Source organism: Aegilops tauschii, chromosome 1 (genome assembly GCF_002575655.3).
Source record: "Aegilops tauschii subsp. strangulata cultivar AL8/78 chromosome 1, Aet v6.0, whole genome shotgun sequence".
NCBI classification, from domain to species: domain Eukaryota; kingdom Viridiplantae; phylum Streptophyta; class Magnoliopsida; order Poales; family Poaceae; genus Aegilops; species Aegilops tauschii.
Window position 1 is genome coordinate 297,855,273 of NC_053035.3, and position 24,391 is coordinate 297,879,663.

A 24,391-nucleotide genomic window follows, 5' to 3' on the forward strand; every position below is an offset into this window, starting at 1 on the left:
TGTCTACTGTCTGCGAGTGAGGGGCTACTGGCAGCTATATCTAGCTTGGTTTCACTGGCCTTGCGAGTGGTACCTAGCTAGCTTCTACATATGCTCGGTTGACTCACTGTGCCGCGCGGCTGCCGGCCAACAAAGCCGACGCATCTCTGGTGTGGTCACGGGCGGGCGGGCGGTCCAGTATTTGTATTTCTATTCGGTGCATGCCAAAACTCATGCAGCAAAACTACAGTTGCTACTTTCGCTCCGGTACGTGGGGCTTCATCCCCTAGGATGGCAAAATCCTAGTAGCTCGTATTTTGCTGTAGTATGCATATGCGTAATTGAACACGATTAACAACAGCTGACAGATATTTACTTGCATGCGATTGCAATTTTCGCCGTCCACAGCTTCCACGGCCTGGGTGTGGACGAGTGGGGCAGTCGTCGTGGGTGGTGGCGCACCCACCACTCGCAGACTCGCTCACTCACTCCCTCACTCCACCGAGCTGACTGATTAAATGCGATCCGCCAAACCCATCTTGTAATGCAACGCTAACAGCCGAGACAAAGCCAACAATGTGATGTACGACCGGCCACATCGAATTAAAGAATGAAATTCACGCGCGTAGATGTGCAGCTACTACTACATTTTAGCCATACGTACGTCCGTGCATGGGGCCGGGATCCACTCGTTCGGTTGACGTTGAACACGCAAGGAAATCAGTCAATCTTTGCAATCAAGACGAAACAGTCGGTCTAAACAAGCATGTGACTTGTTTTCACCGGATGTACCTACATGACAGTAAATCATTTGTAATTCTGCTTGCTTTAGGTTGGCCGAGTCGGGGCGTTTCCAATGAACCCATGATAATAATGCACTCAGTTGTTTTTGACGGAGGAAGACGACGATGGTGATGGGAGTGGGCGCGCGCCTAACCGTCGTCAATGGGGTCTTTAAAACTCCCCGAGTGTCCGACCTACACAAACAGAGGGCGGCCAGGCCACCGCTAGAGATACTCCCATAATTGTCTGCCCAATCAACCTGCCAATTCTCGTTTGTTACGATCTGGTCGTTTTGTTTAGGCGTGATAATCCTTCTGGTTTTATATTCATTCAGCTTCAGATCTAATCTAGTAATGGAGTAGTAGTAACGTAAATCTCCTCGGCGCGCCGAGAGCCGATCAGCCGACACGCATCTGCCTTCCTTCCCCGCTAGCTATATATCGACCGACCGATCGATCATCTTCAAGACCTCGCAACCTCTGCTCCCTGGTTCCGTCTGGTTCCAAACTTCCAATTCAACCCAAAAGGTACGTCTTTTGGTTTCCTTGGTTGATAATTTCGTTGCGTATCTGGTCCGGAAATCGCGTGCGTATTCTCGTACGGGGTTTGTTACCGATTCTGATGCCCTGCCCTCAACAAACTTTAAAAAATCTGACCCAATCCCATCCGCAGGGCAGGGCAGGGCAGAGGGCACGGCGATGAAGTACAGCAAGGAGGCCAAGCCCGAGAGGGCGGGCGGCGGCGGCGCTGGGGCGAGGGCCGTGCCGGTGGCGCTCATGCTGCTCCTCCTCTGCGGCTTCTCCTTCTACCTCGGCGGCATCTACAGCACCGGCCGCACCTTCACCTTCTCCTCCACCACAACCAGCATCATCCCCATCGTCTCCACGGCCAAGCAGGAGGGCTCTGCGATCGCCCTCGCCATTGCCAGGAACGGCAACGGCGACGACGAGGTGGAGTTCTCCGAGTGCCCCGCTGACTACCAGGACTACACCCCCTGCACCGACCCCAAGCGGTGGAGGAGGTACGGCAACTACCGGCTCAGCTTCATGGAGCGGCACTGCCCGCCGCCGCCGGAGCGCGCCGTCTGCCTGGTGCCGCCGCCGCGGGGCTACAAGCCGCCCATCCGCTGGCCCAAGAGCAAGCACCAGTGCTGGTACCGCAACGTGCCCTACGACTGGATCAACAGCCAGAAGTCCAACCAGCACTGGCTCCGCAAGGACGGCGACCGCTTCACCTTCCCCGGCGGCGGCACCATGTTCCCCAACGGCGTCGGCGCGTACGTCGACCTCATGGCCGACCTGATCCCCGGCATGAAGGACGGCAGCGTCCGCACCGCGCTCGACACGGGGTGCGGCGTGGCCAGCTGGGGCGGCGACCTGCTGGCCCGGAACATCCTGACCGTGTCGCTGGCGCCCAGGGACAACCACGAGGCGCAGGTGCAGTTCGCGCTGGAGCGCGGCATCCCGGCCATCCTCGGCATCATCTCCACGCAGCGCCTGCCCATCCCCTCGGCCTCCATGGACATGGCGCACTGCTCCAGGTGCCTCATCCCGTGGACGGAGTTCGGCGGGCTCTACCTCATGGAGATCCAGCGGGTGCTCCGGCCGGGCGGCTTCTGGGTGCTCTCCGGCCCGCCCATCAACTACGAGAACCGGTGGCACGGCTGGAACACCACGGTGGAGGCGCAGAAGGCCGATTTCGACCGGCTCAAGAAGATGCTCGCCAGCATGTGCTTCCGGCTGTACAACAAGAAGGGCGACATCGCCGTGTGGCAGAAGTCCCTCGACGCCGGCTGCTACGACAAGCTGACGCCGGTGACCACCCCGGCCAAGTGCGACGACAGCGTCGACGCCGACGCGGCGTGGTACGTGCCCATGCGCTCCTGCGTGACCGCGCCCAGCCCCAAGTCCCGCGGCAAGGCGCTGCCCAAGTGGCCCCAGAGGCTGGGCGTCGCGCCGGAGCGCGTCTCAGTCGTCCCCGGCGGCAGCGGCAGCGCCATGAAGCACGACGACGGCAAGTGGAAGGCGGCGGTAAAGCACTACAAGGCGCTGCTGCCCGCGCTGGGGAGCGACAAGGTGCGGAACGTCATGGACATGAGCACCGTGTACGGAGGGTTCGCGGCGAGCCTCGTCAAGGACCCTGTGTGGGTCATGAACGTCGTCTCCTCCTACGGGCCCAACTCCCTCGGCGTCGTCTACGACAGAGGACTCATCGGCACCAACCACGACTGGTACGCATTACCTCTTCTTCCAACTGCATCCTGCTCGACTCTCTGTTCCACATTGCCAGAATGGAATTAACCTGCTGGTTCCTAGGTGCGAGGCCTTCTCCACGTACCCACGGACGTACGATCTGCTGCACGCCGACGGCCTCTTCGCCGCAGAATCACACAGGTATGTAATGTGCTGCTGCCCACATATTCAGCAAGGAAGATCTCAAGTTGCTAACCGATTGTCCCTGGCATTGCAGATGCGAGATGAAGTTTGTGCTTGTTGAGATGGACCGCATCCTTCGTCCGACCGGCTACGCCATCATCCGGGACAACCCCTACTTCCTCGACTCCGTGGCCTCCATCGCGAAGGGCATGAGATGGACCTGCGACAGGCATGACACCGAGAACAAGGAGAATGAGAAGGAGAAGCTCCTCATCTGCCACAAGCAGCTCTGGTCGGCAAAGAAGGCATAGTCACGAACCAGCAGCCCCAGTGACAGGAATTGACCATGATCCCAGTGGAAAGGCGAGGGTGATTCATAGTCGACACTTTGATAGAACAAGGAGGGGTTCATAGTCATCAAAATAAATTAAACAAGCAATATATATAGTTTATCTTGTCATATTCATATAGGAGGATCCAATAGTTAGCTATTGATCACACAACAGTTGATTCTTTTTCTTTGGGGAAAGATAAGGGGAGGTAAAGTTTGATGAGTCACCTGTAAGTTGTTATCCGAATACTGTATGCATGTCCTATAGCTAGTCGGCACTGCGATTGTAATCGAGCAATCAAGCGGGGTGGCTATAATTATTATTTATTCAAATATTTATGGAGCACGAAGTGATAGTGATGCAGTACTATTCCTTGCCCCAGAGCAGCGATGAGTTAGTTGTGTGTTGCTGTCAGCCTGGTGCGGTGCAGCCAATGTGTACCTCACCCCCAATCTCTTTGTTTTCTAGTTACACCAGTGTTTGTAACACTGACGCTGCAGCTTTGAACTAGTACTACATGATACAAGACGCAGAATCAAGAGATGCATTGCATAATTGACCAAAGGACTAATGAGTAGAGTAGAGTAGAGTAGTGACCACTGACCACCATGACTACTGGAGAGTAGATGCATTGCATAACTGACCAAATGACTACTGAATAGAGTGGTGGCCACCATGGGTGGAGTGGCTTGCCTTCATTGCTTCCGCTCCCATTTACCTTCACGTCTACCATCCCGCTCTCTCCGCTCCATGACTTGCCTTGACGACTTGCTGCTGCCGCCAGCTCGTGTCCCATGCCTCGAGCCTGAACCCGGCCCGTCCAACTCCGGATCTCCCATGCTGCTGGTATCGCCGCCGGAATCCCTGCTTCCCTCCGCGTTCTCCTCGTAGCCGCCATCGCTGCCACGGTCACGAGATTGCAGTATCGTAGGGAACGACGATGGCCTTGATGCACCACCCATCACGACCGTTGGTTGACCCTCATGGCCTTGGCCGCGGCTTCCCTCCTGCTGTGCGCCTCTACCATTATCCCTTTCGCGGTATCTCTCCCTCACCCGGCTGCGCAATGTTGCCAATTACAAAGATGTTGCGAGAGATGCGAATCGGCAGAATCAATCAATACCTGCTGGGGTTGGCTGAGAACTCCCGCCTTGATGACCGCCCCAACTCAACCTGCTCCAGCTCACGTTGAAGCTCTCTCTGCACAAGTCAATCAGCACAGCATATGATGCAGCAAGAAAAACCAACGAAATGGTTTGCTAAGTCTGGAGCTACAGCTATTCTCTTTGGCTGGATGCGTCATGGATTGATGGCAAACAAAACATGCCACGATACCAATAACCAATTTCAATTCGAAAGGGTAAAATTACAACATATACCTGAGTTTGTTTCTCCCTTTCCATATCGAGGTTATATTGCAGTTCCCTTGACTTCACACGCTCGAGATCCAGCTGTCGCTGCCTTTCGATGTCACGCTCCATCTCAAGAGTTCTTTCCCTGCAAAGATAATACAACGAGAAAATAAGAACAAGCACATATAATGATGCAGAGGCCGGGGATTTGAACCTCCTTTCCTAAAGAAGAAGAAAATGTCGTCTCTGACATATCAAATGAAAAGGCAACAGCTCCAAACCTATCAAGCTCTTGCATAAGCTCCATTTCCTTGCAACTCGTCTCTTCCAAGTACTTTTCACGAGTATGTCTGATAAGCAATTTCTTCTGTCGGCGTGCTATAATTTCCTCTCTGAGCTTGGACCGTTCTCTATCAAGTAAAATACATGTTAGCTGCATAACAAGTAACGCTGACAATAAGTTCCAATGATTCTATCCATCAAAAAAAAAGTTTCAATGCTTCAAAATTAAAATTAAACTGGTGCAAGAAAATGATACTATTCATGGATAGACAAAGCTTTCTTATGAAGCTTCATACTAAAACTTATCACTCTCAAGGCCCAGAAAAGGAATAGGATTTAGAAATTTAGTACTCCTTATTATGCAGCACTTCATGCCTCCATCAAAACCAATGACTTGCTTCATGTAAATCTTAATGGTCTCTGAGGTACATCTTTAACCATTATTTTTGTTGGGAATATATGTAAGGCAAGATAAGAGTACTAAAATTGCTGTACTTATCATGATGAGTCTAATCTTCACAGTGCAAATTTAAACTTTAAAAAAGGTTGCATTGTCAAAGGTTAAAAAAATACACCCGCACCCACACACTTCCCACGGTGATAAGAATGTTTTGCCCAGGGAAAGTAACTGTCAGGAGCTTGAGGAATAAAGTACACTTGGACCAGGTGTAAAATGTGATATGTCAACTTACAGGGACCGTATATCTTCACGGATCTGCTGAAGCTGTTTATTAACTTCACTACTGTCCTTGTAATCTGTATATGTAATTACATTACTGCACATTAAGGGAACAATATTCATAATAATAGTCCTTAATAGTCACTAATCTTACATGATAACAGGCCTGGAGCCACAGTATCCTGGGGACGTCCGACAAATTTCCAAACTGCTTTCTCGTTTTTAATAAGCTCCAATTCAATCTCAGCTTCTTCAAGTTCCTTGGTGTTGTAATTATTTAAGTGTCAGAATAAGATATTGAAAACATGGCGGCCAGAAACCCTGGTTGTATCTCTAACCTGACATTCCTGATCAGATCTGATTGAGAAGAACTCAAAGTAGGACTCAACAGAACTCAAAGAGGACAACACCTATCAAAAAGGATTCACAAAAGCAGGTTACCAGCATGGACTGGAGTTTGAAATTAACACCCTATGCGCACCGCAACTTAGGGTATCAGGAGTATATATTTGAACAAAAATACAAGCATGCCAGTGCTGCCTATTCCAGTCTTGCTTGCAAGCATTTTGGTTTTCTGGAAGATGAACATGAATTCCAAAACTTTCAAACTAACAGTAATTGTTGTTATTGCATACTATTACAAAAAATTCTTCCGTCAAGAATTCTAAAGGTCAAGGTAATTTCCTCCAAGCCTCCAAGAATGACTAGAAGTTTGCTATTTCAAGAAGTATTAAGCACTTATATTGTTAGGTACAAAAGTGCACGCACACTCATCAATGTGAATCTCTGTTGAGTTTAGAACTGAAACTGTGATGGATGGCATAGACTTAAGTAATAAAGCAGAAACAGAAGTAACAATGCTACAGATACAAAATATGCATTTCAGAATGAATCATAAGAAAGATTATGACCTGAAGAATTGATTCACGGATATCCTTATAATCAGTGTTCACTGGTTTTGTAGTAGATCCTGCGAGAAGTTCTTTTACAACCTAAAGAGACACAGAGTCAGTACTTGGTAGCCAGAACATGCACAAAATAATATTGAATCCGTTAGCTGTGATCCTAGGATAGAAGACGGTTGAAGGAAGGAGAGAGAGAGAGAGACCATTTTAGCATCAGATTCAGTTCTTAGCTGACATAGAGCTCGACAGAGATCTTTCTCGACATCACCAAAACCTCCTAATAATACATCAGAAAATAGTAAATAAAGTACTTGAATAATCAGTTGTTAAGGTTGAACCCCACATAAGGGCACAAGTACAACATAAATGTGGGTAATCGAGAAGCATTAATTTACCAGTTAGTGATGTTTGCATGTTTTCCAATTTCCTCCAAACAGATTCAGGAATCAAAGCAATATCTTCAGAAGAAGAATAAAGACATGCCTTTGAAAGCAACAGTAAGGACATTCGTGTCAAATAGCCCTCTTCAATTACACATGAAAGTTGCCCCACACCTTTCAGGATACTGTCACTTGATGCAAGAAATGACCGCAGATGATTTTTATCAATAAATGGAACATATTCAGTGAGCAAAGCCATCGCATGATTCCTTAATAGCATAGAAGAGTCATAGAGAGCCAATGCTGCTATTCTGTTCCATGTATGAGTAACCAAATGGGACGTCATTGTTGAACCAGATCCGACTTCAGCAGTACCCGCCAAGTGAATAATCCTCCCAAGTTGCTGCAATGCAACAGAGCGTTGTTCTGGTTCAGCGTGACTCAACATTGTACAGAAAAGATTAATCAACGAGGTTTCACTATTCTTGAGGTCTTCAATTCCACCCGAAACCAATAACGATAACCACTTCTCTGTCTGCAGTCTCCAAGATATCCTAGGTGCATGAGAGCAGAAGTGCTCGATTGCTGAACAAGTGGCACTAAGAACATTACCCCAAGCAAGAACATTAGGTAGTTTAATCATATAGTCAAGCATAGAGGATGCCACCTGCCAGCACTGCTTTTCCTGATTTCCTAAAATGGTTTCTGCCAGACCTTCAAGAGCACTCTCCCAGTGTTTTTGTACAAGCTCCACCTCTTGCCTAGTGCTACTAGAAATTGCGTTTCCTTGAGTAACAGCTTTTAAGCATTTCGCATACAGCAAACACTTTGCCATCAATGAAGACAGCCTAGAGGCCAACTGATGGTGCCATTTCCAGCTACTCTCAATTGACAGAGTAAGATGTGAAATGACCTTCTCCAGGGCATCACAAAATTCTATAATACAACCAGCAGGTGGCCCCTTCGACTTTTCCGCATTGTCTGTGGATTTAACTAGTAGCTGCTCTGTATCTTGTGAATTCTTCTCAAGTTGCATCATGGCATCCCCACTTATGGAATTTGCAGCCTCCCTAGACTGTTCTCTCACAGAAAGGATGATGATACCAAGTAATTCAATATTCTGAACTAGTATAGTTACACAACCATCAATAAGTGTATGAAAGCCTTCAAGATAACTACACAGCAGTGATGGTGGATCAGAACTGATAGAGTCTACCCATACTAGCAAGGAGTCCAATATTTCAATCCTCCTCTTAAAGGACAGATCAGGAAGCAGAGACCCCAGAATGAAGATCAGCAATGGGACCTGAATCTTATCACTGGTTGCATCCTTTGTATGTTTACCACACCGGATAATTTCAAACAACTCTTCAAAACAAATCAACTCAAAATCACTGCAGTCAGTTATATGACCCATCACTTTTTCATCATCAGTTCCCTTCCTTAAGAAATAAGATATCAATGGCTTCAGCAGACACAATACAGAGTCAAGGAAGGCCACATCAGCATAAGAAGCTCTACAAAGTGACACAAGAATGTGCACTACCCTTGGCATTTCAGGAACAATAGCCTCCAAGTGCTCAGAAACAACCGACTCGAGTAGATAGAAAACAACAGCCTTGGCATTAGCAGCAATATTACCTCTCAAAGAACTTACTCCGTTTGCAAGTACAAGATGCTCCTTGATGCCTTCAAGGTAAGGCCACATGCACATCTCAGAAAACCAACAAAGAACATCTTGTACTGCACTTTTCGGGAGACATTTTAACTGCAAACCAACAGCTTCCAAAATGGTCTCTCCAAATCCGTGAAATAGTCTGCTCATGCTTGGAAAAAAGAAATGTAGTTCAGGAAGTAAAATCTGAAACAGTTTGTTCGTGCTTGGTTTATCTGACGACATAGATTCCTTCTTAAGAAGCAAGTGATTATTGCAAGCAGATTGTTCAGTGTCAGCAGACTTGATCTTCTGAGTTGCAACTCCATCCATTAGACTAAGTTCATCAGTGAAAATTGACAGCAAAGTTGTAAGCTGTGAGAAATCAGAGGCAAGAAACAGTCTCTCATTTAAATATTCCTTGGCATAACGCGACACTGCCATCCATCCAAGAAATCGAGGAAGTGGGCTAGAAAACCTGGAAAATTCTGATATCTTATGCACCCATGCTGATGGAGGAACTAAGCTTCTAAAACGAAAACCATCTTTTTTAATGCTGACAAGTTCTCTAGTATTGTCGCTACCAGATGAAGCCAGAACCAGCTTCTGGAGAAGTGCCCAACGTCTTTGTAAACCATGTAATTTTACATTATCCAATTTCTTATCCCCTGCATTAACAGAGCTGTAAAGACATGCAAGCTGTCGGTTGAGGTTTTCAGCAGAATTCAATATGATATCGATCACATTATCTGGTGGACAAAATAGGTCAGTTGCTGAGTGCAACAAGAACAACAAGCTATCAAGAAGAATTTCATTAGCTAAATGCCCTTTCCTTCCAAATTGCTTCATAATAAAGTGCCAAAGCAGAGCTTGGTTCTTTCTGACCAAAGTTACAGCATCCACAAGGTCTGTAACTTCTGGTGAAATTTCTATAGGTTGCTTGTCATCCTCAGCATCATTTGGATAGACTTCACCGTCGGGTATCTTTGCATGGTATTCACAGTCAAATTTTGCAGCTTGCAGGAGTAAATCTAGGACAGCTCTATCCCGTTTATTCTCCAAACTGTGCACTGTCGCTAGATCTAAATCTTTCACACGCAAATCGTTCAACTCAAAGGAGGCATTCCGTTGTATCAACTCCGAATGAGTACGTTCAATTCGATCCAGAGGCTCTGAATTAAGCCGTAAATTCAAGAGAAAAAATGGATTAACATAGCATTCTGCAGCTAATAGCAAAGCATCAATTCCGGCATTATGCCCCTCAATTGTTGGTTCCTGTTGCATACACAGATTCAGTGCTAAGCGACGAAATTCTAGAGCTCTTAATTCACAGTTCTCTTGGTTCAACAGTTGTAGATAATCAGCCCGTGCATCATTGTAATCATCAGCAACAGTATCTTCCAACTGGAAAAGGCCAGCTGGTAATTTTACATTGGTTTTCCTGCCCACAGGGATGTTCTGGTCAAAATTTGTACGTACTTTATCATGGTCTTCTCGCAGAGTATTTGTCAACTCAGATTGCTTCAATTCTTCAGGAGCAAATAAAGAATTGTACTGTTCAAAACTTTCTATTCTCATAGCTATTTCAGATGTGTCTCGCCCGTCAACAACTTCAGGGTTGCAAGAATGTGGTGCTGGACAATCTGAAACCGCCAAAGCTGCTTGATCAACCTCGGGCAATGAACTTTTGCAGAGATCAACGTCAGGTGGGAGTGGCATATGAGGATCCAAGATAGAAAGAAGTATACTGCAAGTTAAAGTTAGATTTAGTATATTTTACTAGCATACAAAGCAATTTTATAATAGGCCTAATGATGAATTTGCTCAATACATTTTCATGTGCCCGATCTAAATATTTGACAAGATAATGTTGTTGCACAAATTGGTCCCTCAACTTCCACTCATGGCTCGTTTTGTCCCCTCAATTTTTGGAAAGAGCAAATTAGTCACCGACTTCCAGAAATAGTTCAATTTTCGCTAAAGAAATATTTGTTTCAACCGACGCCACAAGCTGGGTTGGTAAAGCTTGTGCCCATGGATCTCATTTTTTTGGTCGCGAGATCTTATGGGTTTCACCTCTAGCCTACCCCAACTTGTTTGGGACTAAAGGCTTTGTTGTTGTTTTGTTGTTGACGCCACAAGCTGGGTTGGTGGGACATGTACACACTAAGCTGGCCAACTCGAGTGTCAATTCAGTTCATTGCCTCTTTTAAACAACTTCAAGAGTTTAAAGGGCAACTTGGCAGCAGTTCAGTTAAACCAAAGTAAGTGAAGTGTAAACGACAAGTTTATGCATTAGCCAAATATATATTGTTGCTATAAAATAGGAATATGAATGTGTGAGTTGTGACCAAGGGGTTAACTATTAGATAATTATAAGAGTATTTGCTTCTCATCAATCAGCATAGATTATTACTCACTGTACTCGTAACCTTATGTTGCACCTGCATGTACATATAGCTTACCAACCTTGGGGCAACAGCACCTCGCCGCCATTCAAGTTCCAAAGAAGGGAGTACAGCAGGATTCTTTGCAGCTGTACGAATAATGTTCAAGGCCATATCGCAAACTTTTGCCTGTTTCTCCAGATACATAGCAGACACACCACCAAATGATATTCTGTCTTTCATTGCACTTATAGCATGATCAACAAAAGGATCTAGCATCTCCAGAATGAAAAGTATTTTATGCTTGACTTCCTGAAAGTAGGCAGTTATAAGATGCATGTTCAAGAAGTATTACAACAATCACTGAGAAATATCACGAAATGAAAGATGGATTACTTTGTATTCTGCGAGAACATCATCCATATTCCCTGATACGGCCAATAAAATATACTTCAGCGCCGCACGAGAACGGGAAAGAGATTGCCCAACTCCCTGACCAGCGTCACACATAAATCAAATCGTCTGATTGCCACGTGCATATGGAAAACAGTAAGCAATTTAACCAACCAAACATTATGCTGATTCAGGATGATGCAAAAGTAAAGTACCATGGTCATGATGGAGACTGTAACACTACAAACTCTGCTCGAACAACTGGGTGTTTCATCTTAAATACAGCACAGCAAGACATACTAGCTCAAAACAACAGTACGCCCCTTCAAAAGTAGTACCCAAAAGGAGATAAAACTTAAACTGAAGCATTATTTTGTTTATTTGTTATGTATAGGCACAAAAGTAGGCCCTAAAGAAAGGATACAAAATATGCCAGATTACATCACTAAAAGATAATTTTCTAGATTCCCAGCATTGCTCATGTAGACTAGGTTTCCAACACACACATACCTGGATAACACCCAGGAGATCCTCCAGAAGTTCAACTGCAAGATCTACCTGTTTCATGAGTATATAATGTCATAAATAGGAACAAATTATAAAATCCATAACTGTGGACAAAATCATAAAGAGACCTTTGCTGTGATCATGGGCACCCAAGGTGATAATGGTCCCCTGCACAAATCAAGCAGAACACATGCTGCTTTTGCCTAGTAGTGAACATAAGAAACATGTCAACAATCTACTGAAGAAAATAAATACTTCTACAATAGAGAGTTCAGAGTTGCAGAACGAACATGTGATGGCAGGTATGATGAAAGATAACCAGCACAACCTCTGAGAAGAGGATGAAAAACTGATGATACCGACATTGACACAATCTGCAGCCACAAATACCTTGAGAAATGGTAAGTGATGCCACTAATGCATGAAGAAGAGAACAGATCATACAAATCGAGGTACCTGGGAAAGAGCATTGTGAACATCTGGATGGTTCCATTGGCTAAAACAATCATCAATCTGTTCGGTAGGGCCAGCACTAAATGGAGGACGAAGTGCTATGAAAAACACACAAGAGCAACATCATATTATCAGATTCTACAAAGGCATACATGCCGTATACTGACACCCTTGCAGGTAGATCTGCCCCCATTTTTTTACTTTTAGAAGGGGTGCGGTTGGTTTATATTTAAACCTAAGGACATCAGTAACCAAGAATCCATAGGATAAAATCCTGGAAAATGCAAACGAACTAACATTTGATTGGACTCAATCCATAGTCTTTAGCCACAAGGCACGGGTGTCGCACTAAATGCGCTAGCCAATGGCCAAGTAGGCCTTGCATCTTTTTAGTATGGGATATTAACATGCGGGAAGGTGTAGATTGTTTGGTAGCCAAAGTTGTTACTCAATCATACTTCTGCTAATTCTCATTTAAGAGTAGTCAGAGAAGCTAAAAAGCATTAAGTATGTAAGGTCATCTCCCAGTCAATACCTGGAAGAAGTGCTTGAACAAGCGGTAAGACAGACCACATGTCTGAAGTAGTTTCAGCAAGCTTGCAACCTAGTTGGGGCTGCAAGCACAATCAAGAAAATAAAACCAGCCTTTTAGAACAAAAGGTAACACATGGAAATTGGCAGATATAAGAATGACACAATATGACAAAGATAACCTGTGATGCAGCTGCATACAGTACATGAAGAATGCCTTCTTCAACAGCAGCAACATCCAAAATATTTAGAAAAGAGCCATCGAAGTGATTTTCTGATAAACTAAATTCTTCTCCAAACAAACTAGAGTAGTTTGTATAAGGCACTAGGCTGGAAGCATCACTTTTAGGAATTTCATCAGAGACTTCACTCGAAAGCATTCCACCATTAGGTATTGGCTCATCAACGAATGGCTCAGGCTCCAAAAGTTTTTGGAGCACCCTTGATGCCTTAGTTCAAAAGAGGCAAATGTTCAGAAAATACTCCGAGAGGAAAAAGTACATGACCAAAGAAGACAAAAAAAATATGGTCAAAGAACATACTCGATGGCAAACAATTGAGAGAGTTTTGTCTTTGTGTGCTTTCCTTAAGAGTAGTATAGCTGTTTCAGATCGAAATGCCAGCATACATGAAGCAGGCTGAACAGAAGATGGACTCCGTGCTCTCCTAGGTTGTGCCTGTACAAAAATAAAGAATTCAGAACACCAAAATCGACCAAAATGAGTGCATATGCGCTGTATGTTTCTATGCTCCCCAAGGGAGATACATCCGACTTGAATGTGGTTGCTAATCATTTACTGCTTAACCACCTTAACTTCCCTTATTCGTATGTGACAAATTCCTTTGAAGGGCACAGAGATGCTCTCCATGGAATAAAAACCTAGAGATGAGTATCATGCATGATACTTGAAAAAGATTTTTGTAAAATACAAGTCATGAATTGGTAGTTTTAATAACAGGACGGAGCGCTAAAATAAGTTACCATCTTTTAATTTTCATATTATCAAACTCAATATCAATTGTTGCAGAGCAATAGGTCTTCTACTGTTGTAGTTTTAATTGGAAGGATACCAGAAAATAGGTCCTTGGTGTTAAAGCTGAATGGCAGAGCACACAGTAGGACCACAGGCACATAGTCCAGATGTAAAATGGTACTAGCTTGCTAGCCCTAAATAAGACCACATGTTCGAACAAAGAACATTTGAATATGACTTCCGTTTTAAATACTTTAAACCATCAGGAAAACAGATACAACCAGAAATCACTCAGTTTCTTTTTCTACACATAAATTGGCAGTCACACAGAATAGGCTGGCTGTTTAGCAGTTCAGGTCATAAACCAGCGAGAAATATTCGTGTTCTCATGCATTTGCAAGCAACCAACAAACTGGGCAGATGTCAGTGCTCAGTGTTTCACTACAGGGGCATGGCCAACAAGGAATTTGTGCAATGTGATGACATAAATTAATGGAAGATCCTGGATAACATCAACCTAACACACTCCTACAGAACTCCAACAGCCGTTTTGTGAACTAGAAGTTGCTGACGAGACATGGTTATATCTCATGTTATAGTTTAGCAGTTGCCAGAATGCAACCATAAAACCATCTACCTCAACTACGTTAAATAAACACTCCTGCAAATATTCTCTAGTTCCTATCAGTCAAGGTAGTTCCAATCTCGGGTGGTCTTTTCAGAACTCACAGAGGGGGGTGTATACAGTTAGTTAGTCAGCACTCAGTGCTATGGATAGTTAATATTCATTTAGAAAGAGATGTGCAGAAGATAAATGACTTGTTCCTATACTCATTTTACATAACTGGAAAGCTATGTATGACATAGAGTGGAGGTGCAGTACCATGTAATTAAGCTTTCAGCATTCATAGTTCTTACTGTAGCACACTACGATAGCACATAGCCAAAACTATATAAAAGGATAAAACAGAAGTGTGCGGAAAGAATATTTACATGCCTCAAAGTTTGAGGAAACAGTTGGAATAGAAGCCAGGCTAGTCTTTAGGGTATCTGAATCAACGGAAGAAATCGACGTTTTTGTAGCATCCCTGTAAATTTGGGGGAATGTGTCAATCAGATGGCATTGCTCACACACAGGTGGGTGCACGAGGGCGTGAACAGTAGTGCACATGCACATAATGTATGCAAACTAGAGATGAAGACTGGCAAGTAAGCATGTATGAGAAATGGGCCACACCTTTCGTTTATAAGGTTGAGGATTGGATAAAATGGGCCAGCAAGCAGAGCCAAAAACCAAACACTGCTCTCTGGGGTGTCTGTGATGCTATTAAGGTCAGCCTGCAGTGTGATGAGCAGCCAGCCAGCCGGTTAAAGGGGACACATGGGGGAAACTGCAAAATTAATAGCATATAGCCTAGGAGCAAGACTAATTTTACCTCAATCTGGGGCAGAAACGGTGGTAGCCTTCTTGCAATGTCTTTGAGTAACTAGATTTAATTTGCAATACAATTCATTCATCAGGAGACAAACATGAGAAATAGAGCAAGTAGAACACACATATATATGGCAGAGCTACCTGGAGATGCATATTGTGCGAAGAATGAGATTGTTTCTGCGAAGAGGATATTTGTGGTAACAAGTGGTTGACAAGAGGTTGGAATTCAGGTTCCAGGCCAGGTACAGGGATTCCGGTGAGCTGGATGAAGTAGATGGCAATGGGGCTTCCGCGCAGACAAGAGATGCGGACGTAGCGGCAGGGGGTGTGGTTGGCCGGGTACACCATGTCGCGCTTGGGAGCTTCGCCGCGCGGGCGAACCTTGACGAAGGCCTCGGGCTTGTAGCGCAGCCCGCCGGTGACCTCCCATTCAAGGACGGACTTGTTGTAGATGCGGATGTGGGAGACGAGGCACGGCTCGTTGAGCTCGAGGAGGATCCACTCCTTGGTGTTGGTGGCGGTGGACCAGTGGGAGCGGAGGTCGGGCTCCAGCACGTTGGCGGCCTTCTGCCCCGACGACTCGCGGGAACACGCCTTCACCCGGAAACCCAGAGCCACGCCACCGTCGCTCCACTCCTCCCCCCTACCCTCCCTCTCCCTCTCCGGCGCCGCCTCCATGGCTTCCCTAGTTCCCTGTCCGTGGCCGCGATTGGCTACTCTACTCTGTAGCAACACACACCGAGGGGGGAGGTTGAAGACGACGGGATGGGGGTATTCGCTGGGCCAAGAGCCCGAGATCGATCGGGCCTTTGACGGCCCATTAAGCGCTACCAAAACTTGTGTGACATTGTTTAGAGCAACTCCAATAGCTACTTTAATTCTCAAAAATGTCCAATAGGTACTGTAAAATACTTTCAGTAAAAATCATCTCACTGAATGACCGTATAATTTAGGGGAAGTTGTCTAACGCCTATTTTTCTCGGTCTCGCAAGTCAGTGGCACGGCGTTGCGAGGCGTGGCGACGGTGGCTGAATCAGTGAGGTGGGGTACAGGAGGTGCGGCGGCAGCATGACATGGCGGCGTGGCGGCGCAACCTGGCGGCCGGCCTGTTGGAAATATGCCCTAGAAGCAATAATAAAGTGGTGATTATTATATTTCCTTGTTCATGATAATCATCTATTATCCATGCTATAATTGTATTGACCAGAAACTCAAATGCATATGTGGATAATAGACAACAACATGTCCCTAGTAAGCCTCTACCGGACTAGCTCGTTGATCAAAGATGACTATGGTTTCCTAGTCATAGACATGAGTTGTCATTTGATAACGGGATCACATCATTAGTAGAATGATGTGATGGACAAGACCCAAACTATGAACGTAGCATATGATCGTATCAAGTTTATTGCTATCATTTTCTACATGTCAAGTATATGTTCCTATGACCATGAGATCATGCAACTCACTGACACCAAAGGAATACCTTGTGTGTACCAAACGTCGCAACGTAACTGGGTGACTATAAAGGTGCTCTACAGGTATCTCCGAGGGTGTCTGTTGAGTTGGCATGGATCAAGACTGGGATTTGTCACTCCGTATGACGGAGAGGTATCTCTGGACCCTCTCGGTAATACAGCATCACAATGAGCTTGCAAACAATGTGACTAATGGGTTAGCCACGGGATCTTGTATTACGGAATGAGTAAAGAGACTTGCCGATAACGAGATTGAACTAGGTATGGTGATACCGACGATCGAATCTCGGGCAAGTAACATACCGATAGACAAAGGGAACTACATACGAGATTAGTTGAATCCTTGACATCGAGGTTCGACCGATAAAGATCTTCGTAGAATATGTAGAAACCAATATGGGCATTGTAACACCCCGAGAATCATGCTACAGTAACTCTCTGTGATTAAGCTAATCATGTTGCTAAACAGGGCTTGATCACATTTGAATCACATTTCTTTTCAAACTCCTATTTCAAACTTCAATTAAATTTAAAGTGGAAAATAAAAGTTTTCAAAAATTTAAACAAAAATGTTCGGGCCATGCCAGAAATTGCACTGATAATTATTGTGGAGAAAACACATTTTTATAAAATGCCTAAGTACTTTTAAATGAAATAAAACAGCAAAGAAAATAAACAAATAAAAAGAAAATACAAAAGAGCACAGAACAAACAAACAAAAAAAAGAAGAAGGAGAAGGCCCCCCCCCACTGGACCCCTGGCCCAACTGGGCCGACCCCCGGCCCAGCCGGCCTAGCCCACCTCTCCCACTCGCCCTCCCCTTCCCTGTTCCCCCGACCGGGGTCGGAACAGGGGCCGGTCCCCGCCGCACCCCCTCGCCGGCGACGGGGAGGATAAGGACGCCAGCGCCCCCCCGCCTCCTCGGGCCCCTCTCCCACTCGCCCCCGCTCACCTCTCGGCCTCTGCGCCTCTCTCTTCCCCCCCCCAGATCCACGCCGCTCCTTCCTTCCCCATGCCCGACGCGGTCGCCGCCGTTCTCCGTCGTTCCCGCGGCCACCGTGCCCCAATCGCCACTTCGCCGTGTCGTACGCCGTCGCCGCCCTCGACTACATCACCTCCGCCTCTCCGTTGAAGCTTGGAGCCACTGCAACGACCTCCCCGAGCTCGTCTTCCCCGCACGGCCGCCGTCGATCGCCGCCCCGTTTCGCCGCCTCGAGCCTCCCCCGAGCTCACTCTCGCACACCTGCAGGCTCAATGTGAGCCTCTCCCCCTCCTCCCCTGTCCTTTCGCTCTCGCGCGCCCCCTAGCTGCTTCCCCCCCGCGCGCCCGAACGCAGCGCCGCGGAGCTCGCCGCCGGCAAGGCTCCGGTGACCTTTTGGTCACGGGCTCAAGCCCGTTGCACTCCCCACCGCGCGTAGATGCTCCCCAGCCCCTCCGTTTGCTCGATAGCACGCCGTAGCCCCGTCTCCGTCGGGCACCCGTGCGCGCCGCCGCCTCCGCCGCTCGCCGGCGCCGATTCCGGCCAGGTCCGGCGAAGCTACGGCCACCACTGGATGCGGCGCTGCGAGCTCCTTCGAATGAGCCTAGCCCCGCTCCTCCTCGAGCCCCGTAGCGCGATTCCGGCCAACTCCGGCGAGGGGCCGCCGCTGTTTTGGTCGCCGGAGTCGCTCCGGCGCCGGCCGCCGACGTGGCTGGCCTGGGGCCACCCCAGTGCCACTGCCAGTGGGCCCCGCAGGCCCCGTTGACTGGGTCAACCCAGTCAACGTGCTGACTGGGCAGGCCCAGCCACTGACATGCGGGCCCCGCCGCATAATTAACAAAAAAAAATGTTTTTATAAATAAAACTAATTAATTAACCTGATCAGTCACTGACAGGTGGGCCTAGTAGTTTTACTAACTAAATTTAGATTAGTTTGAACTCTGATTAACCCACTGTCTATGACAGGTGGGTCCCCCTGGTCAGTTTGACCTGGTCAGCCGCTCTGTTGACCTGCTGACGTCAGCATTGCCTCATGCTGACGTCATAATTCATTTTTGCTTAATTCAAATAATTCCAGAAATTCAAATAAACTTTGAAAATTCATATCTTTTAAACCGTAACTCGGATGAAAATGTTTTCTATATGAAAGTTGCTCAGAACGACGAGACGAATCCGAATACGCAGTCCGTTCGTCCACCACACCTCCCTAACCTATCGAACTAGCAACTTTCCCCCTCCGGTCCGTCTGTCCGAAAACGCGAAACATCGGGAATACCTCCCGGATGTTCCCCCCCTTCGCCGGTACCACCTACTGTCGCGTTAGGACACACCTAGCACCGCTCATTGTCATGTCACGCATCGTCATGTTTATGTTTGCATTGTATTTACTGTTTCTTCCCCCTCTTCTCTCCGGTAGACTACGAGACCGACCCTGCCGCTGCCCAGTTCGACTACGGAGTCGACGACCCCTCCTACTTGCCAGAGCAACCAGGCAAGCCCCCCCCTTGATCACCAGATATCGCCTATTCTTCTCTATACTGCTTGCATTAGAGTAGTGTAGCATGTTACTGCTTTTCGATATCCTATCCTGATGCATAGCCTATCATTGCTACTACTGTTGATACCTTTACCTGCAATCCTACATGCTTAGTATAGGATGCTAGATTTCCATCAGTGGCCCTACATTCTTGTCCGTCTACTGTGCTATACTATCGGGCCGTGATCACCTGGGCGGTGATCACGGGTATATACTATATACACTATATACATGACACATGTGATGACTAAAGTCGGGTCGGCTCGTAGGAGTACCCGCAAGTGGATCTTTGTGGCGGAGCGACAGGGCAGGTTGAGACCGCCTAGGTGAGAGGTGGGCCTGGCCCTGATCGGCGTTCGCGGATACTTAACACGCTTAACGAGTTCTTGGTATTTGATCTGAGTCTGGCCATTTGGTCTATACGCACTAACCATCTACGCGGGAGTAGTTATGGGTATCCCGGCGTCGTGGTATCAGCCGAAGCCTTCGTGACGTCTGTGACTGAGTGGCGCGCGCCGGATTGGACTGGAACGCCACTAGGCTAGGTCTGCTTCCGGCCGCGTACGCAACGTGCAGGTGTGCATAGGGCGATGGGCCCAGACCCCTGCGCGCATAGGGTTAGACCGGCGTGCTGACCTCTCTGTTGTGCTTAGGTGGGGCTGCGACGCGTTGATCTTACGAGGCCGGGCATGACCCAGAAAAGTGTGTCCGGCCAAATGGGATCGAGCGTGTTGGGTTATGTGGTGCACCCCTGCAGGGAAGTTTATCTATTCGAATAGCCGTGTCCCTCGGTAAAAGGACGACCCGGAGTTGTACCTTGACCTTATGACAACTAGAACTGGATACTGAATAAAATACACCCTTCCAAGTGCCAGATACAACCCGGTGATCGCTCTCTAACAGGGCGACGAGGAGGGGATCGCCGGGTAGGATTATGCTATGCGATGCTACTTGGAGGACTTCAATCTACTCTCTTCTACATGCTGCGAGATGGAGATGGCCAGAAGCGTAGTCTTCGGCAGGACTAGCTATCCCCCTTTTATTCTGGCATTCTGCAGTTCAGTCCACTGATATGCCCCGTTACACATATACCCATGCATATGTAGTATAGCTCCTTGCTTGCGAGTACTTTGGATGAGTACTCACGGTTGCTTCTCTCCCCCTTTTCCCCCTTTCCTTTCTATCTGGTTGTCGCAACCAGATACTGGAGCCCAGGAGCCAGACGCCACCGTCGACGACGACACCTACGACGCTGGAGGTGCCTACTACTACGTGCAGGCCGCTGACGACGACCAAGAGTAGTTAGGAGGATCCCAGGCAGGAGGCCTGCGCCTCGTTCGATCTGTATCCCAGTTTGTGCTAGCCTTCTTAAGGCAAACTTGTTTAACTTATGTCTGTACTCAGATATTGTTGCTTCCGCTGACTCGTCTGTGATCGAGCACTTGTATTCGGGCCCTCGAGGCCCCTGGCTTGTATTATGATGCTTGTATGACTTATTTATGTTTTAGAGTTGTGTTGTGATATCTTCCCGTGAGTCCCTGATCTTGGTCGTACACATTTGCGTGCATGATTAGTGTACGGTCAAATCGGGGGCGTCACAAGTTGGTATCAGAGCCGACTGCCTGTAGGAATCCCCCTTTCCACACTCCTTGGCCGAAGTCGAGTCTAGACATTACAAAACTTTTACTAACATGGCTGTGTGTCTTACGGGCCCACGTCGCCATTGGGTGGTACTAGGATCTTTTACTCCTCGACCTTTACTCTGGGACTCTGAACTCTCTTCTACTCGGGTTAAACGAATTTACTAACTCTAACACTAGGATCCCGTGACCACATTCACCCCAAAGTTGGATAAGCCATAGTTGTTTCTTAGAATAGTATTTTGAACAATTCGCACACTGTCATTTGACTCCTTTGAAACGTCTTTGCTTTCAGATGGAACCCACGAGGCAGGTCGTTCGCCACACGACGGCCATTGGTGCCTCGGGATCACCTGCGGTGCTAGCTGAGATGATGACCTATCTGGGTTATCGCTGGCACCCTGAGTACACCGTCTACGAGGAGTACCAGGACTTTAACCAAGAGCAGTACCGTGCCATCGTCCACCTCTACTCTCGGGAGTATGACTCCACTACTGTGCTGCACACCGCACATGGAGTTGGTGTGACCATCGATATGGCTGTCCACGATGCTGCCTATGCTGCTCTGACACGTCTTCGTGGAGAGTATCGAGAGTTGGACACCTCCCCTTTCAGGCACATTGCTATCGCCTCTGATGTTGGTGCGGAGGGATACTATACTGCTGCCTACTCCACTGTCACCCGAGAGCCCTTCTACCATCAGAACCTGGTTCTGCATGCTGATGGGCTGGATCGAGCTAACCGAGCTCTTCGCCACGATGTACACCACCCGTCAGCACCTTTACCGTGCTCTGACGCTGCTGCACCCCTTTGTCCGATCTGGACAGGTACCGCGTACTGCGATCTACCCAGCCAGGACCGTGATGCCCCACGGTGTCGGTTGGCCAGAGGTGGGAGGCTACTCTCCCGCACTTGGTCCTCTTCTGCCACCTGAGCGTCGGGCTCTACACCTGAGTATCCGCGGCCCCCAGTCTGCTGACGTGGAGGGCTATCAGTTGCCTCACTACCAGCTGTCGGGCTACGATTACCTCCACAGTACCTCTTGGGACTGATGTAGTCTTGCTTAGTTAGTATTAGTTGCAGTCGCCGCGAGCCTGTGTGCCGCCTATGATGTTTTAGTCTATGTACTGAACTCTATGTACTGAACTCTATGCATGACCCCTTTTGTAAGTTATGCCGACTACTACGTAGTAGCTATCGTGCTCCTTTCGTTATGCATGTTTCATCATGAATGATTCTTGTCTTGCAAATATTTCTCAATGCTGAACTACCCCTGTTATATATTAGCAGGATGGTTAGACCAGGTGGTCGTGGTCGTGGTGGCGATGCCCCACCACCACCTGAGTACATGGCTGGTATGATCCAACAGTTTGAACTGAACCGCCAGTTCATGGAAAATATGATGGCTCAGTTTCCTCGCCCCAATATGAACCAGCAGCCAGCCCAAGTGACTCTTCAAGATTTCATACGCCTCAACCCAACCATCTACCGCAGCTCAACTCAGCCTCTGGATGCTGATGACTGGCTCCGTGACATCACCTATGAGATGGAGTCTGCCGATGTAGCCCCTGCCAGCTATGTCAACTTTGCTTCCTTCTTTCTGAAGGGACCCGCAGCTCAATGGTGGGACAGCCACAGGCGTACTCTGCCAGCTGGAACAATCATCACATGGCCAGACTTCCAAGCAGCTTTCCGTGCCCGCTTCATTCCTCAAGGAGTCATGGACCGGAAGAAGCGTGAGTTCCGCAACCTCACCCAAGGCAACAAAACTGTCGAAGCTTATCAGCGGGAATTTCTGGACTTGTCCCGCTATGCTGAAGAAGACATTGCAACTGATGCACGCAGACAGGAGAAGTTCCGTGATGGCCTTCAAGCTGACATCAAGCTCGCACTTCTAGTGCATGACTTTGCTGATTTCGCCACCTTGGTGAATAAGGCCATCAATGTCGAGACTGGTCTGCAGGAATACCAGAGCTCTCAGAGGCGCAACCGTGACACGGGCTCATCTTCGGGCTCGCCCTCACAGAAGCGTAAGATATGGATCCCGAACAGCATGTATCGTCCAAATGCACCTGCTCCAAGGAAATCTTATGCTGCACCGCGTCTGCCTCCTCCACCATCTAGGCAGTCAAAGCTACCAGCTCCCCCACCTGGGGCTCCTGTTCCCACTCCCGATAATGGTCTGTGCTTCAAGTGTGGTCAACCGGGTCACTTTGCCAGGAACTGCTATCAGAACCAGAATCAACTGGCCCTTCCAGCAGCTGGCCGTGGTAACAACCAGCCCCGCAACAACAATGCTAAGTCTTATGGTCGTGCTCATGCCAACCACGTTGATCTCAGCGAAGCTCAAGACCAGCCTGCTACTGTGATGGGTACACTCCTCGTAAATTCAGTACCAGCATCCGTTTTATTTGATACAGGAGCATCCCATTCATTCATATCAGCAGAATTTGCATTCCTGCATGGCATTAATTACGAAGAGATAAACACTCCACTAGTGGTACACACCCCTGCGGGCCAATGTCAAACCTCTATGGTTAGTCACGACGTTACTGTTGAAATTGAAGGACTGGAATTTCTTGTCTCTCCCATCGTACTGAAGTCCTGTAGCATTGAACTCATTCTGGGAATGAATTGGTTAAAAGCGCATACTGCTTCAATCGTTTGCACCACTAAGACCGTCCATCTGCTACACCCTTCAGATGAGATAGTTACTTACCAAGCCCATCTGGTGCAAAATGCCGAGGCAAGGCTCTATGCATTGAATGCATTGAACGCTGCACCACTCGAGGGCATTGAAAACATTCCCGTCGTGCGTGAATTCCTCGACGTCTTCCCTGAAGAACTTCCAGGGATTCCCCCTGCTAGAGCTGTCGAATTCATCATCGACTTGAAACCAGGCACCACTCCTATAGCCAAGCGACCCTACAAAATGCCGCCGCATGAACTCCTTGAGCTTAAGGAGGAAATCGACAAATCTCTTCGCAAAGGATTCATTCGCCCAAGTTGCTCTCCTTGGGGAGCACCTTCTCTCTTTGTCAAGAAGAAGGATGGGACAAACCGGTTAGTTCAAGACTACCGTCCTATAAACCAAGCTACCATTCAGAATAAATACCCTCTTCCTCGGATCAATGATCTGTATGATCAACTGGCGGGTTCGTCAGTGTTCTCTAAGCTCGACTTGAGGTTGGGCTACCACCAGATCCGTGTTCGCGAAGAGGATATCCCAAAGACCGCCTTCGTGACTCGCTATGGTTCATACGAGTACACCGTCATGTCTTTCGGTTTAACCAATGCTCCAGCCACCTTCTCTCGTCTGATGAACTATATATTCATGGATTACCTCGACAAGTTCG

The 24,391-nt window shown here is 47.5% G+C and overlaps 2 protein-coding genes across 2 annotated transcripts; one reads left to right on the top strand and one right to left on the bottom strand.

The window, feature by feature from the left end:
* Positions 1 to 961: 961 nt before the first annotated feature.
* Positions 962 to 3,818, top strand: LOC109772396 (probable methyltransferase PMT21). Its single transcript, XM_040403960.3, has 4 exons — positions 962 to 1,289; positions 1,435 to 2,992; positions 3,078 to 3,155; positions 3,232 to 3,818. The coding sequence occupies exons 2-4, from the start codon at positions 1,461 to 1,463 to the stop codon at positions 3,446 to 3,448; spliced, it is 1,827 nt and encodes a 608-aa protein (XP_040259894.1). The 5' UTR covers positions 962 to 1,289; positions 1,435 to 1,460; the 3' UTR covers positions 3,449 to 3,818.
* Positions 3,819 to 3,907: 89 nt separating this feature from the next.
* On the bottom strand, positions 3,908 to 16,126 carry LOC109772395 (uncharacterized). The gene is made up of 23 exons (XM_020331081.4): positions 15,543 to 16,126; positions 15,403 to 15,453; positions 15,204 to 15,304; positions 14,964 to 15,054; positions 13,535 to 13,669; positions 13,175 to 13,441; positions 12,997 to 13,075; positions 12,465 to 12,559; positions 12,299 to 12,382; positions 12,137 to 12,211; positions 12,012 to 12,059; positions 11,505 to 11,600; positions 11,191 to 11,420; positions 7,083 to 10,468; positions 6,891 to 6,964; positions 6,694 to 6,774; positions 6,121 to 6,192; positions 5,937 to 6,042; positions 5,796 to 5,859; positions 5,103 to 5,231; positions 4,849 to 4,966; positions 4,593 to 4,669; positions 3,908 to 4,528 (listed from the first exon to the last, which is right to left on the bottom strand). Exons 1-23 carry the CDS (start codon positions 16,077 to 16,079, stop codon positions 4,165 to 4,167), a joined length of 6,360 nt encoding a protein of 2,119 aa, XP_020186670.1. The 5' UTR covers positions 16,080 to 16,126; the 3' UTR covers positions 3,908 to 4,164.
* Positions 16,127 to 24,391: the final 8,265 nt, after the last annotated feature.

What these genes read in the sequence shown, in the direction of transcription:
- LOC109772395 (XM_020331081.4), bottom strand. Translation starts at nt 16,079, where the DNA reads ATGGAGGCGGCGCCGGAGAGGGAGAGGGAGGGTAGGGGGGAGGAGTGG. An exon ending in CGTTTCTGCCCCAGATTGAG is followed by an intron (nt 15,305 to 15,402) that starts GTAAAATTAGTC and finishes ATCACACTGCAG; the next exon opens with GCTGACCTTAATAGCATCAC. An exon ending in TTCACAATGCTCTTTCCCAG is followed by an intron (nt 12,383 to 12,464) that starts GTACCTCGATTT and finishes TTGTGGCTGCAG; the next exon opens with ATTGTGTCAATGTCGGTATC.
- LOC109772396 (XM_040403960.3), top strand. Translation starts at nt 1,461, where the DNA reads ATGAAGTACAGCAAGGAGGCCAAGCCCGAGAGGGCGGGCGGCGGCGGC. An exon ending in ATCGGCACCAACCACGACTG is followed by an intron (nt 2,993 to 3,077) that starts GTACGCATTACC and finishes GCTGGTTCCTAG; the next exon opens with GTGCGAGGCCTTCTCCACGT. An exon ending in TTCGCCGCAGAATCACACAG is followed by an intron (nt 3,156 to 3,231) that starts GTATGTAATGTG and finishes CTGGCATTGCAG; the next exon opens with ATGCGAGATGAAGTTTGTGC.